Source organism: Labrus mixtus, chromosome 8 (genome assembly GCF_963584025.1).
Source record: "Labrus mixtus chromosome 8, fLabMix1.1, whole genome shotgun sequence".
Classification (NCBI taxonomy): domain Eukaryota; kingdom Metazoa; phylum Chordata; class Actinopteri; order Labriformes; family Labridae; genus Labrus; species Labrus mixtus.
The window spans coordinates 3,347,274-3,366,759 of NC_083619.1; the positions used below are offsets into that span (position 1 = coordinate 3,347,274).

Consider the following 19,486-nt stretch of genomic DNA (forward strand, 5'->3'; position numbering starts at 1 on the left):
TTGTTCTTCACTGTTTTCCATTCAGGAGTGTTTGTTTGTGTAACAGGGTTTGTGTGTATGTTTTAAGAAAAGAAGGTTTGAAATGTAAACAAAGACAGTTGTGACTAAACGTCTCACCTGCTGACTCGGTTTATGTAAATGTAAGGTTATCATTTTTGCCATAGTTTTTAAAAATCTCTCTTCAAATAAAGTGAAAAGTGTGTCCTAAGCATGAATGTCTGAGTAATGAAACAATCTAAAATAAACTTTTTTAAGACCTAAAAAAATACCTTGTATATTCTGTATATGACCAACAGACCAGCATAACATCATCATGATGGTATACAATATCAAATTCTGTCAGAGCAGGCAAAGTACAAGAAATAAAAACAAAAGGATGTATGAGTATGAGTTATATCAGCTGCTTCAGTTTCAGGGTCCTGGTACCGTCATTGCTTAACTTGAACTTGAATAGACCTGTCTGTCATCAACAACACCTGTCCTTTTGCGACCCGACTCTGCCTCCCCTGTTCTCTTCCAAACATATCTCTACAGACTCTCCTTTCTATTTTCTCCTGTGGGAATAATAATTATAATAATACATTTTATTTATAAGCGCTTTTCAAAAACTCAAAGACACTGTACAATAGTTAAAAACAGAAAGAACAGCACAGTAAGGACAGACTAACAGACATTACAACATTACACACAAATCATAAAGATAACAACAATAAAGGTAAACTACAGAAAACAGGAAATACATCACAATCATACATTAAAAGCTTGTTTGAAGAGGTGAGTTTTGATCAGTGATTTGAAAGTAGGAGGGTCGGTGCAGGGTTGAATGTGTGTCGGGAGTGAGTTCCAGAGGGAGGGGGCAGCTATGGAGAAGGCTCTGTCCCCCCAGGTTCAGTGCTTGGTTCTAAGAGGGGGAGATAGGAGGATGGCTTTTGGGGGGGCTTTTGGGGGGGGCTGATGGTGAAAGTGGGTGCGGTAGGGGGGTGTTGCGTGGACAGGGTCTGGGTCTTTTGGGGGTGGTAGCTGTTTGGGTTGTTGTGGTGGGGCCGTGTGGTGGTAGGGCGTGGGGGTGTGGTCAGGATGGGATGTTTCTTCTGGACTTGGGCACGAGTATCTTGTGCTTTCATCAAAAACCTTTTCATTTACCTTAAATTTTGTTTTATAATTTGACAGTGTGTTGCACCCATGAAAAGACCAGGACTCTGTCTTCTGTTTGGCAACTTTATTCTTCCCGGTGCTGTATTTTTTTATGATTATCTCTCTTAAGAAGCATCGGGTCCTCACAACAAAAACGGCATACATGCGCATTCTCCCTTGACCCCGACCCTGACTATATACGTCACCTCTGCACGCAGGCCGATGACGTCATATATCAAAACCTAAAATGAAAAGAGTTAATAACAACTTTTTAATTTCTGTGTAAACTAACATAAAATTACAGTACCTGTATGTTTTTTTTAATTAACAAGTTAAACAAATGTAAAATAATATTATATAAAGTACTTTCTAACTTATAGTGTAGTGTGCTTTCTTCTGTCAAATTGAATTGCATACAAATGTTTCTAGGTCGCAACAAATGCATGTGTTTTTATATCATTTGCTTGTTTTCATTTTAAAGCACTCTGTAACTTCTTTTTGAATAGACCTATATTAACAGTTACTTTTATTATTATTTCATGCAAGACAAAATGTCCGCTCTGATCAAGACCTGTTACTCTAATATTTTCCTACAGCAAACAGTTATGTGCTGTAACACCTTAACTTTCTAATATTCATGTTAGTATATCATTTAAAATAAATCAAATTATTACTCTTTGCTTGACTTTTGCTCAGTGTTTCATTGACAGATTTGTTACCCTTTATACAAATATATGGTTGGATATGAGTGTGGCACATATTGTCAAAGCAACACACTACTTCACACAACATGAGTCATACAATGAAGACACATAAAGATATTGAAGTATGGTACATTAAATGTGTTTTCTCTGTGTTTTGGTGCCTGCTTTCAATCATAGGTGTAGAATGGGGACTCCATTTCCCAGCAGCAAACGGAGAGTACCAGTCTCCGATTAACTTAAACTCCAGGGAGGCTCAGTACGACCCGACCCTCCTCGACGTCGGCCTGTCACCGAACTACGTGGTGTGTCGAGACTGTGAGGTCATCAACGATGGACACACCGTTCGCATCATTCTCAAGTCCAAGTCAGGTAACAGATCATTACACAATACTCTTTGTTTGACAAATGAGAAAACAGGAAGCATGTTTAGATTGTGCTGACTGTCACTGTGGTTTAGTGGTGAGTTTTTTCCCACACATTTATGAAATGTGTGAAAAAAAAGAGCTCACTGTTAATGACCTCCTTTCTCTCTTTTACTTTCACTGTGACTGCTTTGTCTTGTCCTTCCTGTATGTGTTTGCTAACAATGTTATCTGCTCTGTTGCCAGTGGTTACTGGGGGGCCATTGCCAAGTGATCACGAGTATGAGCTCAATGAGGTTCGATTCCACTGGGGCAAAGAGAACCAAAGAGGATCAGAGCACACTGTCAACTTCAAGGCTTTCCCCATGGAGGTAGAGCAAGCACCCACCTACACCAACATACACCCACCCCCCAATCCCCCATCACAAACTAACATGGCCATGACCATGAAATACGGTGTGATTTTGCAGAGGACCAACTCCCTCCCATCTGTTTAGACTTCTGGCAGGGACATTTGCCCTTCAGATTATATTGTAGCTTGTTGAGTCCTTGAAAAGTTTTATCTTTTGAAAAGTTTTATCTTTTGAAAAGTTTTATCTTTTCAAGCAACACTTGTAACACAAGACTGAAGTTAACCTTATATCATTAATGTAAACAGGAGTGTAAAGAGTAAAGCATATTGTACTCAAGTAAAAAAGTTACTAAATAAAGTTACTCTGATTAGATTTTACTGAAGTGGAAGTGGAAGTATAAAAACTGGTCTATGAATCTACTCAAGAAGTAAAAAACTGAAAGTACTTTTTATATATCTGGAGGGGTGAGCTCACTCGTCTGTGCTGTAAAACAACACTGTGAGAATATGAATCTCCAACTGGGTTGCTTAATTAAACACCTTTAAAGTACAGTGCAATGTAACAGCACATCGTGGTTGGTGGAATCATTAATCTGGATATGATCCAAACTGAAAGAAGCTTTAGCAGAAACAGCTGCTTAAATGAGCTCAGGGATTCACTTGACTTTGACTTGACCTCATCCTGCCATCAGAAATGTTCATTGTAGTTTGTTCACCATGTTAAAAGTGCAGATCCATCAGGGTTAAAGGCAGATATAATATTTTTGTAAAACAATGAACGAAAGATCCTAAAGGATTTTTTGTTTTTGTATTTTTGATATGTTTGATTTTTATTTGATATGTCTGAAATAAATTTAATCAAAAAAAAAAAAAAAAAAAGGATGATTTAAAAAAAATGCACATTACTTGTCACTTACTGTCCACTAAAGGATCACATTAACACTTAACACATCCTATTTTCTGACAACAGAAGAAGCTTCAGAGTGAGACATCTTACTAATTTTTCCTCTTTGATCAGAGTTGCACTATAGCACTGATCGTAATGGAAGTTGTATGTAGAAGATTCTTCTTTTGTTGTTGTAGACCTCAAAATGTTTGTTAAAGGATTGTTAACAAGTATAAAAATGCTAGATACTTATTTTTTTTTATTGGTTGGTTGGATGGTTGGATGGATGGTTGGATGGATGGATGGGTGGATGGATGTTGGATAGATGGTTAGATGGTTAGATGGATTCATGGTTAGATGGATGGTTGGATAGATGTTGGATAGATGGTTGGATGGATGAACAGATGGACGGATGGCTGGTTAGATGGATGGATGTTCGATGGATGGATGGATGGATGGATTATTGATGGATGGATGGATGGTTGGATGAATGGATGGATGGATTATTGATGGATGGATGGATGGATGGATGGATGGATTATTGATGGATGGATGGATGGATGGATGGATGGATGGATTATTGATGGTTGGATGAATGGATGGATGGTTGAACAGATGGATGGCTGGATGGATGGATGGATGGATGGATGGATGGATAACAGAAACATCTGAGAAGGTTGTCCCAGTTGAATCTACTGGTGAAGTTTGATAAATCTCATGGTGTTAATATCACCCTGGATACTGAGATGGTCCCAAAGTCTGACAATAAGGAGGAGGAGACTCACATCCCTATTGTGGAGGGCTTTCTGCTTTACACTTACAAACCTTTGATCGACGTGCTGAACCAACATTTCTTTATTTATATCCTGTATGAAGAATGCAAAAAAGGAGGTACTCTAGGACCTACACGGTGCCAGACCCCCCCTAACCTGTTCGGCCTCCATGTATTTGAAACACAAGAACATCTACTCTCTATACATCAGAGATCACTGAGACTTCACATAGGGAACTCATTTTCCAATGTATTTGAATTAAAGCAAGATAAAAAGGATGAAGCTTTCAGACTTCTGAAGAATAAATATGTGTTCTGGTCTGATATTTGTTTGTTTAAGGGGCCAACTCCTCCACCCTGTTCACACTAACTTGACATAAGAGCCCATATGGAAAGCCCTCAGTCAGCCCCAGCTGGTGGTTTCCCCCCATTCACTTAACTCCTGTTCCCTACACCTGTTGAAAACAGCCTCTCTCTCTGCAGCTCCATCTGATTCACTGGAACAGCACTCTGTTCAACACTTTGGAGGATGCTCTTGGGATGAAGAATGGAGTCCTTATCATATCTCTTTTTGTGCAGGTAAATTAAAATAGGTATGGACATATCAACCGGTCCTGAAAAGTAACACAAGCCAAATGAAGCTTGATGAATATCAGGTTTTACTCTCCCTTGTGTCTGGTAAATTATAGTAGCTGAACCAGTGTGTGCCACATATTTTTGAAAAATATTTTAAACATTTTAAGTATCTGCATGCATTTGCAGCTCCATTGCTCTCATCAAACATTTTCAGCAGCTTGAAGTGCTTTTCCTTCCTGGGATTGTCAGTGTTGTTTTTTCTAAACGAGTGAACCGGTTCATTCCAGGTTATCTGTGCAATGGTACTCTGACACAAGTTGGAAAATACCATCTGTTACATTCCTGTGAAATTACTCTCTGTTGAATTGGCCTGTAACTCTGTCGGTTTAATAAAACCAATCAGACCTCAGAAATTGACGTTCATTTTTAGAGATCTCAGTTACAGCAGGTGGTGACAACACTCCCATCAAAAACAACACACACACATTTGATAGCAGTGTTGTTCTGGTTCCACCTTAAACAGGCCTGACATGGCCAACCTCACACATCTTGCTTCTGACAGCTCCTTCAGATTTTAATTCCTGTTTACTTCTTTTAAGGATACAGAGTATAGACTAAGATCTGATAAAAAAAATAGCTAGATGTGTTAAAAGTTTAAGAACCCATCTAGAACATATGTTATGTTCTAGATGGGTTCTTAAACTTTGCTAACCAAGGACCGTCATATGGCAAGCAGGGACCCCCCTCCTGCAACATTTCTTAAAATCTTTGTAGGTTTAAATGGTTTTTACTATATTTAGCTATTTTTATTTACAATTAATAATCTTGTTATTCATTCAATTTACTTTTTTAAACAGTCATTATCATTTCTACAACTAACTACAGCTGCCTTTTATCAGGCAGAAACCTCGAACAGAACCAGACTGATGTTGAGCAGCCGTCTGCTGCGACCGTGGTGGAATGTGTTGGGCGCTTATTATCGTTTTTTGGAAATACATTAATAAAACTGATGTCCACCAACAGGTCATACTGTCACCTGAAATGTGTTGTTTGTTTTTATCAGATTGGTAAGGAGCATCTGGGTCTGAAGGCCATCACTGAAGTTCTTCAGGACCTGCAGTACAAGGTTAGACTACAAATGAAACCATCAACCGTTAAGATCTTACAGACATTTTATTACATCCTATAAGGCAATAATTAGACAAACAGTTGAAGTGTGAAAATGGATGCATAATGACAATATCTTCTGTTGTTTTTCTGTTTTTAATCAGGGGAAAAACAAGATCATCCCCTGCTTCAACCCCAACACTCTGTTACCTGGTAAGCAGATTTTTTAATGTATTTTAAAAAATGTATTTCAAGCACATGAAGCCTTGGAAAACCTCATGAAATCATCTGTTCTTGACCCCCTTATTCTTAAACACAACCAGTACTGTTGAAGAGTCAACAATGTGTGGTGGATAAAGTAGCTCCAGTTGTTTCTGTAATCCTTCAACTAAGTCCCTCAATTATTCTTTGTAGGTATGGCAGAGATTTAGACTTCCTTTGTAGTAGGAGTACTGTTACTATTTCAGTCGGCATGTGGTACACCACAAAGATTACAGAAAGGTGAAATGTTATACCCACATATTAAGTCACGACTCTGTAGAAGTCATAAACTGTTTAAAATTGTGTTTGCTCTTCAGTGGAGGTAGTTGGGAGTTTAGCTGCACAAAACTATAAAAGCTACGCTGCCAAAACTATACTTTTCGTATACTTTAAAGTTAAAAATATCTCTTTACATTAAATATAAGCCACATTAACTTGACAAGTCCAGATCAGCTCTTATTTCAATATATGTAAAGAAAAAAATACGGCTTGTTGTAAGAAATAAAAATCTCCCAATTGGGAAAAACAATTTTACTTGTTTAGCGTCTCAAAATGTGATGTTTATATTTAACTTAGTTCATACATCTTATTATAATTCACTATTCAGGCATTATTTCTTGTTTTTGTGTCTTTGAATAAGATGTGTATTTGGACTTCACAGGCGAATCTAGCTTGCAATAAGTGGAGTGAGACTTGAAAATCAGACCAATAAGCTTGCTAAGATTGAGGTTTTTGCAGTGTTGGGTTAAAGTGTGTGTAGGATCAGAACTGGTTGTTCTTCTCTTTGCTGAAAGAGCCCTCATGCAAAATAACTTTTTGGCAGTTTGGTTTACTATGTTTTGGATCTCTAAAGTTAGCTTGCCTGAAGGCTTCATCATCTGTGTTGCTGAGTAAGCATTTGTTTGTTCTGTGTCACAAAGAGGCAGATGATTTGTGAGCTGCAGAGCTTAAAGGGATACTTCACCTGTTGAAACATGAATCTGGATTGACATTGTGTCATATATGTAGAAATGTGAATTTTGTTTTTGAAGTTGGTGCCTTCTTGGCCGAGAAAAGACAGGAAGTGTCTTTTTGGCTCATGTGGATGAAAGACAACAACTCCCAGAATGCACAGCAGCCGCTGCCTGTTCCTCCATCAGCCTCAACTGCTTGCCGCTATATTGCGGCTAGTAGAGATAGCCACGAACATCGGATTCGAGCACAAGACCTTCAAAATCCCCTTCATCCATATCAGTTTGAAGTTGAAACATACTTTTATCATACTGTTGGTTCTTATCATCTTTCTCCATAGAGCCTGTTAGCATAGCTACCAAGCAAAATGACGGACGTTAAGTTTCGATTCTGGGAGTGAGGTCACACCCACTGATCTGTGATTGGTCTGTAGCTTCAGTGGGTCCCCACCCTCTATGGGCGGGTTGAAAACATGAGGAACTAGCAATGTAGTTTCACCCCCTCTAACCAAAGCAGCCACCGATGACACAAAATGATGATATTTGCGTCACTGGAAGCTCCTTTTCAGACTTAGAAATACAGATCTTTCCAGTCTCAGGGGAAAATAAGGGCGGGATGATCGACCATTCAAAAATACTACGAGGTTTCTAATGATACAAAGATTAATGCAAATGGGTGAAGTATCCCTTTAAAGAATCTTGATTTTATGTATTTATTTTTTGTTACCAAACTGAAAGCAGATTCAACATAAAAACAGCCTTTACCATTTTTTAAGTGTCTTAATGTGTTTCACATGAAATGGTTCCTCTGCCCTCAGACCCCTTACTGAGAGACTACTGGGTGTATGAAGGCTCTCTGACCACACCACCTTGTAGTGAAAATGTGACCTGGATCCTCTATCGCTACCCTCTGACCATCTCACAGTTACAGGTAAGACATGAATCAAACAAAACCTGAGAACATCAGTGTCTGTTGCTCTCCTCATCCCTGGGGATAGACACACATACAAAGGTCTCTGTCAGTGGCAGCATTATGGGTAATGTAGGCAGAAAGAACAAAAAGAACAACAATGTGAGGAATATCAAAATCTGTGGCTAATTATGCTTTATCGTTATCGTTAACCGATCATAGGAGCGTAATGCTTAGAAGTGTTTTTAAACTCAGTCCTCATTGTTAAAAATATTTTAACCATTCTGCTTTTAAATAATAAAAGGTAATTTTAAGTGCTGTCAAACAATTACTTTTTTAATTTTCAATTAATCTCATGGTTGAAATTAAATTTTTTCAAGGTTCAAGGTTTCATAACAAAACAAATTCAAGGGGAATAAGACCTGAGAGAATACATTAGAACAAACATGGCCGATTACATCCAGTCATGAGGAAGTCCTAATCAGTCAGTTTCATATCTTGAAAGAAGTAAGTTCTAGAAATGTTAAACCAGAAAACACACAGACGAAGTTCTGAATTTTATGTGTAAGATTTAATATAAAAGGGGTAAACAATAATGTATAGATGAAACAGATAAAGAATATGATTATTATGATCAGGATAATGCAATTATAATGTATGGTGACATTATATATTGAGTAATGAGATAAGACACGGTATTGTTTGAATGACTTAATCAGAAAATGGTCAGAAAGTTAAAAAGTTGATAAACGAATTTTGGGATTCTATTTGGATTTAAAGGGAGCTCTGAATAGACACGACTCAAGACTTAATCTCTCAACACCCACTGCGGAACCAACACTCTTACTGTGAGGTGTGTTTGATTGAACTCCGCCGACTGGTCCCGCGTTTCAGTCTCTGGCAAGTCGTTCTTTTCAGGCCCAGAGAGGTCCACGGGCCAGATTAGATTAGCACCTTGGTCGGAGTATGCAGCTGGGATGGAGATTGCATGGCGGTTCAGCCGTCGTGGTTGTGTCGTCATCAGCTCCAAGTGGATCCAACAGGAAAAATATTAAAGAGTCTTTTAATACGTCGATTTCCAATTTAAATTAAACTGATGGCCATCTCTATAAATCCAAATTAAGAAATTGGCGTTCAAAATTGAAGAGCAAAGACTTTGGAGGAGAAAGTTCAAAAGCTCTTAATAAGACATATTAATAAAGTAGGAAAATAAAATGGTGTCTTTAAATAACACCTTCTATAGCTAATATCAAAGAGTATGCTTTATAACACGTCTAAATGTATAATTATGAAGGTTACGTATTCATGGATATTCTAACACTAGATAGCAATAGTGCTCCACGTCAAATTCCTATTAAACATAATATAACTCTTATTCCTGTTCTGAAGATCAGATTTTGAGTTTAAAAAGATGATTAAATACATTCAATGTGACAATTACAAATATCTAGATGAAGAAAGACATAAATGTTCATTTGATGCAGAATTGAAAGCTGTGGTTTAATTCAGTTCTTCAGCAGTCCTTCAACAGATGGTCAATTTTACGACTTTGCAGAGACTGGTTTCAGTCACAGTTCATGTCTTTGGGGTCAATTCGTAGATAGCAGAGTGTTCTGTTTCCGCTTGGTTGTTTATTCAAGGCGTTGTAAAAGTTTATAATATCCTGTCTTCCAGAGCCTGTCTGAGAGGGAGACTTAAATCATTGATCAGTTCCTTTGTTTCTTAGTAAAAAGTAACCAAAATGTAATCAACATTCCTGAGTCCTGCAGAAAGAGAGGTTGTGAAACGTGGCTGCTAAAATCGGCTACACTCGCTCCAGAGTTTAAAATATCCTGGCATGGTTAAAGTGCATCTTTTTGAATTTTCGCATTTACAAATAAAAATTGTGAGCCTTTTATTTTTTATTTTTGTATTGTCTTAAGCGGAGAGTACTTTACTTGTTGTATTATTTAAACCTGCTTTTCTTCTTCTGGTAGATCGAAGGTTACAACATGAAATTAACCACAGAAAAAGGAACTCGTTACAGATCAAAAACTGACGTCAAACAGCTCTAAGGAACGGTAACAAAGGTCAATGTGTGATGTCATGAGGTCAATGTGTGATGTCATAAGGTGGATATTACTTTGGACTGGTCAGCTGAGCTGTCTGAGAGTTTGTTAAAGTGAAATGAGACGTTCAAAGATGCAGCAGTGTCCTTCTTTTACATCACTGAGACTACAGGGAGACACTGAAGACCACTTTCTACGGTGAGCCTGAAGGGACAAAATAGCATGAGATTAATCGCGGCTAAAAAAAGATGTATGCATTAACTTCAGACATGAATGAATCCAGATTCAATTGTTAATGCTAACAGCCCTATAGGTGTTAAACACAATCCTTTCTTCTTTTTACATCTCATCGTTATACATCAGTTTGAGCGCCTTCTTGTTTTGCCCATAAGAACTCATTTTATGTAACATGTTAAAATGTTATAAGTGAAGTCTGTTAGAGGTGTGAGGTTGTTTACATTGACCTTAAGATATTCTCTCTTCTCAGAAAACGTCATGAACATTCAGAGTTACTAAAGAGCAAATGTAGAAGATTTCAAAGTGTTTTTTGATTTGAGAACGTTTTTAGTTTAGTCATCAATTTAAAAAAAAATTACTAAAACATGCAGGAATGTTATTTTCTTTTACAAGTTCTGCCCCCCCCAAGTGTGTCACATTGGTGGAATAGATATATATCTTAACTCAGGTTGCTGTAAAATATGATGATTCCTCTGATAGTTATTTTAGTATTTCATCTCTCTTGGAAATGTGTAAAGAAAAGACTTCTTGCAGTCCTCTTGCCTTAGACGATGTCTGTACTGTTGTGGACGACTTCAAAATATTTCAGCTCAATTATTCCCTGCAGGGAAAAATCCCTTTAACTCACATCTCTATACATGGCATGGTCCATAGATGTCCCTTTGCCCATCGTCAGATCAAACAGTAAAACATCAATAAAATAAACAAGATGTGAAATAATTACAGCAGAAAGCAGGCGATAGCAAGGCATACGAGAGACATACAAGTGACACAATCATCATTGTAAGTTTTTAGCATAAATGTTATCTTGCTGCCAAGATTACACCACAGATGCTTAACTGAGATTCAAAAGCTTTTTGTCTTAACAACAACTGAAACTACTCCTGTCCAGGGGAGATCACACTGGGTACTATTTCTTAGAATACATTTCCATCAGCCTCTTTTCATACCATCTGTTCTCTGCTCATTGTGCTCTTGGGCTTATCTTGCTCTTGCTACATTTATTTTTTTTAATTTTCAGACTTAACCTGAGACAGCAGTAACTCTTCAATAACTTCCTCTTCACTTTGTGGCTTTAGGGGATAACAGAAAAGAATATTGCTGCAATTAAATTAGAATTGGGCTTCAAATTGAGAATTGAAGTTGTTTTTTAAGTAATTTTTGGGGCTTTTTGACTTTATTGGATTATTGGATGGGACAGCTGAAGAGAGACAGGAAATGTTGGGAAGAGAGAGTGTGGGACGAAATGCAGCAAAGGGCCAAGGTCAGATTCAAAACCCTATAGCCTCTCCACATGACTATCTATCTAGCACCCAAACAATATGTAACAAACAAGATGTTTTTTTTAGAATATGTCGTGTGACCTTTAACTTTTTCTCTCACATTTTTCGATGGTAACCTATAAGATTTTATTGAACCTGCTGAATAAAGAAAAACAGGAGAATAAGTGCTATAGACCTGCAGGTCCTGCTTGCTTAGAAAACACACCTCAAACATCCGGCTATTATCAACTGCTGAAAGACAAAGAGTGTGTGCACAGTGTAAATGTGCATGCAAAAATGTGTGTGTTTGTCATTCAACCGTTGCCATGTCTACAAGTTTTGCACTTTGACAGAAGGTTATAAATTCTCCTTCTGTCAGCCAGTGGTACAACAGCACAGGAACAGTTTTCTGTTTGTTTTGGCCAACTCGTAAGACACTGAACTGTAGGTGTAGATGTTAGATATTATCATTAGCCACAGTCACACATGAGCAGGAAGTCAAATGTTTGGATCCTTTCTGTCATAATTTTGAGCTTTTTTTGTTTTTCTGTGAGCAACAAAACAACCAGAGAGTTCCTGGAGATGATGTCAAAAAAATGGTTAATTTTCACAAGTCTATACGCAGGGCAGGGAAATGCAAAGACATTTTATTCCTACACTGTTGTTATACTGTAACAGCATCTTTCTCTGTTATCAAGGACTCCACATTGGTCCCAGTTTAAAAAAAAAATCTTTTCTCCTTTAACACCACACTTAAGAGTCTATCATCTGTCATCACAGCATTCAACAGAGTAAACAGTGAGTCAAGTGTGAGTATTTGAAGTCATAGATTGCTAAACTTACCTTTTTAAAAAGCAAAATGACAAAATCAAGTCACCATCATTTACCCTTTTGCAGGGACTCAATTGTTATAAATCACCGTCACGCTTTATTACTCTGCCAGAAATATAATTTAATCAATCAGTTAGTCGATCAATCGTTTTTGTACTCCTTGCACCATACTCTTTGACTAATGACACATGAATCCTCCATGAGCGAAGCACTCGGCAACATTTAACAAGTAACAGCAGTAAGGAAAAACTAAGGGATGCACCAAGGCATTTCAAAATGAACCCAAAGAACTGCAGCTTCCACCAGCTGTCCAGAGACTCGTTAGGTTAACTAGTGACTCTACCTTTCCTGTAGGTGTGAATGTAGCTGTCCCTATGGGACAGCCCTGTGATTGACTGTGCATCCGACTCTCGCCCAATGATGGCTGGGATCAGGGACAGTCGATTTTCAAGAATTCATTGTTACTTTTTGAGTTCTATCTTTTTTTTTTAATCTAAGCAGACATACATGAGGGGGCTTAACCGGGGCTATAGTGCCCTCAAGCCCCCGGTGTTGTCACGGTGTGTTGAAAGGGAGGTGGATCCTAGTGCAGAATAACCAAAAATATTTATTTAAACAAAAAGGCCAAAAGGCAAACAAAACTTACTTCAAAAATCACAAAGGTAAAGACCACAAGGAGCCTCGAGGAGATACGGGTTACAACAACTACACTCAACAAACAACTAACAAACAATGAACTGACAACACGAGGGAAGGAACACAGAGACTAAATAGACATGGGGTAATCAAACACAGGTGAGACTAATGACACAGGTGAAGACAATCAGGGCAATCAATGCAGGAAGAAACACAAGACCAGAAACACTGAGGACAATACAAACTAAATCATGAAACACTGAAGTCACACAGAACTCAAGAATGTAACATTGCCACTAGAACATAAAGAACGCTAGGATATGAAGATACAAAATAACAGGAAACACTAAAGACTAGACTATGAAACATTAAGACAAAAACACACTAAAGGCAAGTTTCACAGAGGGAAAAATACACTACAAAATATAATTGGAAACACTAAAGACTCAATTTACCAAGAACAATACACACTAGGACAAAGAAACACAGGTATAGGAAATACAAAATAAAAACACTAGAAACTAAGCTAGGAAACGGGAACTACTAAAACAGGAAATATAAACTGAAAACAAACTACACAAGACTAAATCATGACAGGTGTAGCGCCGTGCTTGGTTGGGATCAGCTCCACCCCCATCGGTATTGATAATGAACTGATGAATAGTGTGGTACAAAAAACGATTTTGTACTAAATATATGAAGTCTTTATCGGCACACACTGCCTGAATATTTTTATATTGCATCTGCTTTGATTTTTATGAAGGATAAGTTTGGCATAATTAGGGCCATGACCGATCTGACTGCAAGCTAGCATGTTGCAACTGTCCGCCAGGAGCCTCAGCTTCACCACTTTACCTGTGTCTAGTTTGAAAAAAAAGTTAAGTTGAGACAACATTTTCAACATGGCCACTGCCATCGATCGACTTCAAAATTCCCCTCCATTAAATAACGGGTGACGTCACTGAGCCTACGTCCATGTTTCATACAGTCTCTGGAATGCACTTAATACTTGATAGTGAATATTAGCAATCAGCCACCTTAGTCCAGGAATATCATTATTGATCTTAAAGAAACTTCCACCATCCTGGTTAAACCTGTTTTTGTGTGAGACCTTCAGATATGCATGTGACCTCGTTCAGCCAATTAAAAGACACCTACCTGGTTTCTCTCCACAGATTGAGGAGTTTCGGAGGCTGCGGTCCCACACTAAAGGGGCAGAACTGCTAGAAGGAAATGATGGGTTGTTGGGGGACAACTTCCGCCCCACACAGCCGCTCAGTGACCGGACAGTTCGCGCCGCCTTCCAGTAATCTTCCCTTTCCACGGATGATTCAGAAAAACGATGGGACCTAATGGTACAAGTATAAAAGGTAATTTCCATTTCAAGTTCTTCTTTGTACCATTTTATCAAAGAATAGCTATAGCCACGGCCCATGAATGTAAAATCCAATTCTCCTGACTTGTACAGTTAACTAATTAAACATCTAGCTGATACAGAGCTAAGTTAGGATTTAACTTGAGCTTTGAATGCTTCTGCTTTTATCTCTGTTTTGGTCATATCTGGCTCTTAAGCTGATAAGTGCCTGACTGTGTTTTGGGTCCAGGCACTTACTGTGTCAGTCTTTTGTTTAGTGCAGGATAGGCACTACAAAGTTGGTTTATCAAAGCTCATCCACTGAGAGGTGAGAGAGAAATGAAAAATAAAGCTGCAGTCATTAAACCAAGATAATGAAATGCTAAAATGTTCTGTAAAGCTGAGGGAGACTGCAGAGGTAAATCACTGAGTGCTCTTCATTATTAGTGAGTGACCCACTTAACACACTTTAGTAATTAAATCCATTGTTAATGAAAAACAAATAATTAGCGCAGCTATGATTTTACATCTACATAAAAGAAAAAGATTATAAATGAGTAAAATAAAGGAAAGAATGAATGTCAACCTTTAGATCTTTATTTGACCATATCACCAAACACTGTTCTCTGTATTCTTCATTCAGCACATTTCCTGATAAGGGACAGAGTGTTAATGGAAGTAGGTGCACTGTCCCAGAGGTATTTGGGTCCTCTGAAACCACAAAGTAATGGATCAAGCCCTGGAAGAACTAACCCAGTTCAGTTACTTATCTGGGTCTAGCCTATATACAGTATGGAGTGTATGATGGGATCCCAGATTTAGCTCAGCAGCACTGCGGCAGGAGGACAGTGCAGAGCTGTTAGAAGTCAGAGGGGAGACGGAGAGGTAAAGATGGATGAGAGCTTCAAATTAAAGTCATAGATTTTAACTCTTAAAAGCACATTTCTCAATGTTGACAATATCAAATCTTTGTGATTTATCTCAACATGTTGATTTGAACAAAAGCTGATGAGCAGGTGTCTGTCAAAGTATTAAAGTTTGACTTTATCTTCTAAAAAATCTAAAGTCATAACCAAATCTTCTCTGAGTATGACAAATAGTATATGACAGATTCTATTTGTCATTCAATTGATGTTTTCTTGTTTCCACATTCAGTTTTAGGCCTTCCCTAACTTTAAAAGATTTAAAAACTTTTGCACTGCACTTACAAAATGATGGAAGGATAAGAGGCCGATGAAAAACACACTTGCCAAAATGATTTGACTTCTTTACTCACTGTTCTGGTTTTGTCGCCAAAAAAATGCTAGCCTCCCTTTCCCAAAAAATGTTGGTATGTTGCGTAAAAGGCAAATAATGGTTGGCGATGAATTGCAAAACATTGAAATCCCATATTTAATTTTTAAAAAAGCACAAAAACATATTTAAAGAGGACATATTATCCCCCTTCTCCACCTTTTCAAACAGTCCCCTGTTGTCTAAATGAAACATCTGTGCTGTGCTTTTCTGTGGTTCAAAATATAACATGAATCAAGCACCAGAGGAGGTTTGTGACCCTGTATAAACCAGCTCTCTCAGAACGCTCCGTTTTGGTGTGTGTGTCTCTTTAAATGAAATGACCCCCCCTGAGTTTTCCCCGTAGACATCACTCCTCTGTAGAGAGAATAAAAATGGCCGACCTACGCAAATGTTTTGCTCTAGGATGGGGGTGGAGTCCATGGGTGAAGATATCAGGGGAGAGGAGGGGAGGGGATCTTTTTTTCAACAGAATCCCACTGTGACATCACAAGGAGAGCACATTTGAAACAGAGCATTTTTCTCTGTGTTGTAAGACTTATGCAGACCACAAACAAAGGACTGGATGGGTTTATTTCACATGTTGTGGGTCAGTAGACACTCAGGTTACCCAAATATATGTTCAAAAACACTGTAGAAGTGGATTTTTCATAATATGTCCCCTTTAATGTTGATACGGAGAAATGTCAATGTATTTGCAAAATAATTAACTTGATGTTATTGACATGTTTACAGCTCTGCTGCTCCATATCTTCTTTTAACAAACACACTTTAAGTGTTTGAGTGCTGTAACTTTAAAAGTGGACGACTGTTTTTTCTTGATGTAGGAGGTCAGCTGTTCAACAGTTTGATGTCTCTTTTGTCATATTTTAATCTGATCAGTTTCTATTGTCTCTTAGCTGAAATGGGGTTGTAGATTCTACATTTCTGATTTGACCGTCACATCTGAAAGTCCTTGTGTTTCAGACTCCTTGTCCCAGTTTGTAACACAAACGTTCTCTTTTTCACAAAAAAAACTCTGTCTGCAGCAAAAGAGGACATTCAATAAAAGTTAGTAAGAGTTGTATTCCTCTTGACAATCCAACCAAACATCAACATTGAAATCTGTGGAGTGCTCCATTTACAAAAGTACCACTAAGCTAAGATAATAGGTTATTTTATTGTTTATTTTACAATGTCTTTGAAAGAGAAAGATCCTGCAGTTATGTGTTTTAATGCAGTCATGTTATTGAAAAGGTGAATTCAGCACAGTGAAGGCTTTATTTTCAATGAATAACTCTTTTAGCCAGTGGAGCTCTGAACCTTTATTAAGTTTGGAACGTAGATGTAAGAAAACAGGAAGCTAAGATGGAAGAGAAACAAGGTGAGAGGATAGTTTGTGGAGAGGAGGGAGACAGAGAGGTACTGTGCTGAAGGGAGTCGGAGGGAGGGCAAGGGAAAAGAGAGGGAAAGAACAGAGGAGTATTGTATATAGTGTAAACGGATACTAATCCTGTCCCACCAGTGCAAACTCAACTGAGACGAGAGAGGTGAATAGAGGAGAAGAGGTGAAGAAGTAAAGAAGACTGGAGAGAGGTCAAACAGTAACAGTGACACGAGCCACCTGCTCCCATATGATGTTGTGAAAATAAAGATTCTGTCCGTCTTTGAATGTCTCATAAGGACACAAGATGCCCGTATTAGCATTACACAGTGGTTGTTCTAGACCACTTTTACTGAGGGGGCCAAACTGGGGCCAGTTGTTTTGTCAGAGGGGAACATTAAACCCAGGTGAAAAATAGACAAAGATGATCGCTTTAATATATATATATATATATATATATATATATATATTATGCCAAATAATAGCACACATCATTAAATACCACAACATAAAATACCATAATTCATAATTGTTTCAGTAACAGTATTTAATACTAGATTCTGAGTTCGGTTGTTTAGTCAAATACTGTGTATGAGTTATGAGGGGGGCTCTTTCTTTTGGAGGGGTGGCCAAAGGGGGGACTGAGCTCAGTGTTAGAGTAATGCATACCTTCTGTGAATGGGATTGTGATTTTGGCAGCCTTTTTGTAACCATGTGACATTATAACTTTCCACACTAATAAATAGTGTGAGGAGTGATCCATCTGCTTTTATTTTGAAATAAAGTAAGGACCTTCTGGTGGATGAAAACAGCTCAAAGGAACAGTAACAAAGGTAAATGTGTGATGTCATGAGGTCAATGTGTGATGTCATAAGGTCAATGTGTGATGTCATAAGGTGGATATTACTTTGGACTGGTCAGCTGAGCTGTCTGAGAGTTTGTTAAAGTGAAATGAGACATTCAGAGATGCAGCAGTGTCCTTCTTTTACATCACTGAGACTACAGGGAGACTCTGAGGAGGACCAGCTATGTTGAGACTGAAGGGACAAAATAGCATGAGATTAATCATGATGAAAAATGAACACATTCATTTCAAACCTTATTCAAAGTAATTACTGCTGATAGCACTACTTTAAACTTTACATGGCACACAGAACTCAGATTAGAGCCCCCCCCCTTAAAAAACATTTATTCTGAAACCGTAGGTCGTCTATGTTCTTTAATCTGAACCACATTTTTCATTCTTTGCAGAAGAGAAGAACAAAGAGTCGAGAAGAGCGGGGAGGAAATATGAAAGGAGAAACAGAGAGATAAAGCTGCAGACTGAAGGGACAAAGAAACTATTGATCTCACACCAACGTGTGCTTTTGTGTGTGTGTGCGTGCATGTGTGTGTGTGTTTGTCTGCATGAATGTAGGTGTATTACTTTTCTTTGTTACCCCTGTCTCTCTTTCTAATATTTACTGCAGTCATGTGAATGTGAAATCCATCTTGTGCTTGAGCGAGTATTGGGGGTGTGTGACAAGTATTACTGTAATGTGTGTGTGTGTGTGTGTGTGTGTGTGTGTGTGTGTGTGTGTGTGTGTTTTGTGTGTCCAGATTAGATGATGGCAGACGTAACAATCACCTTGTCTCTGCTGTCATAACACGAGGAAACATGAAACCACAGACGCACCTGTACACACACATGCAGACACACACACAAACGTACAGATTCAAACCGCGCTGTGACCAAGACTCTGAAACACACTGAAAAGCTCTACACATCAAAGCAAATACACACACACACACACACGAGCTGCATGTGTTTATGTGCTGCATCCAATATGTAGAAACACCTGAAGTGGGTCATTATCTGTTACAAACTAAACAAGCTGCTGCAGATCTGCTCGAAAAGTGAAGGGAAAAACCTCCATATTAAAAAAACTGAACATGAATACATTTCTATGATGAAATCACAGCTGAAGGTAGACTGGCCACCATTATAGCGGTTGCTCTTTAATGGTCAGTCGTCATAAATCCATATGTAAACATGTAAACAAATTTAACAAATGCAATACTTTTTAATGAATTCTTCATTTTATAATCTGTTGTTGTTGTTGTTGTTTTGGAGTTGGAAACAGAAATAAAGCCCAAAGCCTCTGCTCCTGGAAATCTACTTTAATTTGAAACGACTATCAGTTTGCTGACAAAGACAACTCTGGCATATCTTCTGCTGGCTTTGCAAAGAATCGTGATCCTATCAGTCATAAGCTAGCGTAACGCTGTATCCGGGGGAATCTCATCTCTTACACAAGCAAGCTGCTCGGTTAAATGAGCTGCACCGGCTCACAGGGCTTTAGGCTATATCTAGAATCCAGAGGTTTAATACAAGCAGAGTTAACCTTTTATTTTAGGTTTGTCACTATGAGTTTCAGACCAGTCAATCAATCATCAGTCTTTATTTGT

General features: G+C 38.2%; 1 protein-coding gene across 4 annotated transcripts in view; it reads left to right on the forward strand.

The window, feature by feature from the left end:
* Positions 1–19,196, forward strand: part of ca8 (carbonic anhydrase VIII) — a 24,474-nt gene extending 5,278 nt beyond the window's left edge. The window contains exons 2-9 of one of the 4 annotated variants that reach the window (XR_009673959.1): positions 2,022–2,207; positions 2,447–2,571; positions 4,694–4,789; positions 5,850–5,912; positions 6,058–6,106; positions 7,923–8,035; positions 14,204–14,398; positions 18,290–19,196. Coding sequence is in view for 1 of the 4 variants with exons in the window: in XM_061043855.1 (XP_060899838.1) it covers positions 2,016–2,207; positions 2,447–2,571; positions 4,694–4,789; positions 5,850–5,912; positions 6,058–6,106; positions 7,923–8,035; positions 14,204–14,338 (773 nt within the window). In the remaining 3 variants the exon portion in view is untranslated. Of the gene's footprint in view, positions 1–2,015; positions 2,208–2,446; positions 2,572–4,693; positions 4,790–5,849; positions 5,913–6,057; positions 6,107–7,922; positions 8,036–14,203; positions 14,399–18,289 lie in introns of all 4 variants that reach the window. The other 3 variants (XR_009673958.1, XR_009673957.1, XM_061043855.1) reach the window with 3 other exon arrangements.
* Positions 19,197–19,486: the final 290 nt, after the last annotated feature.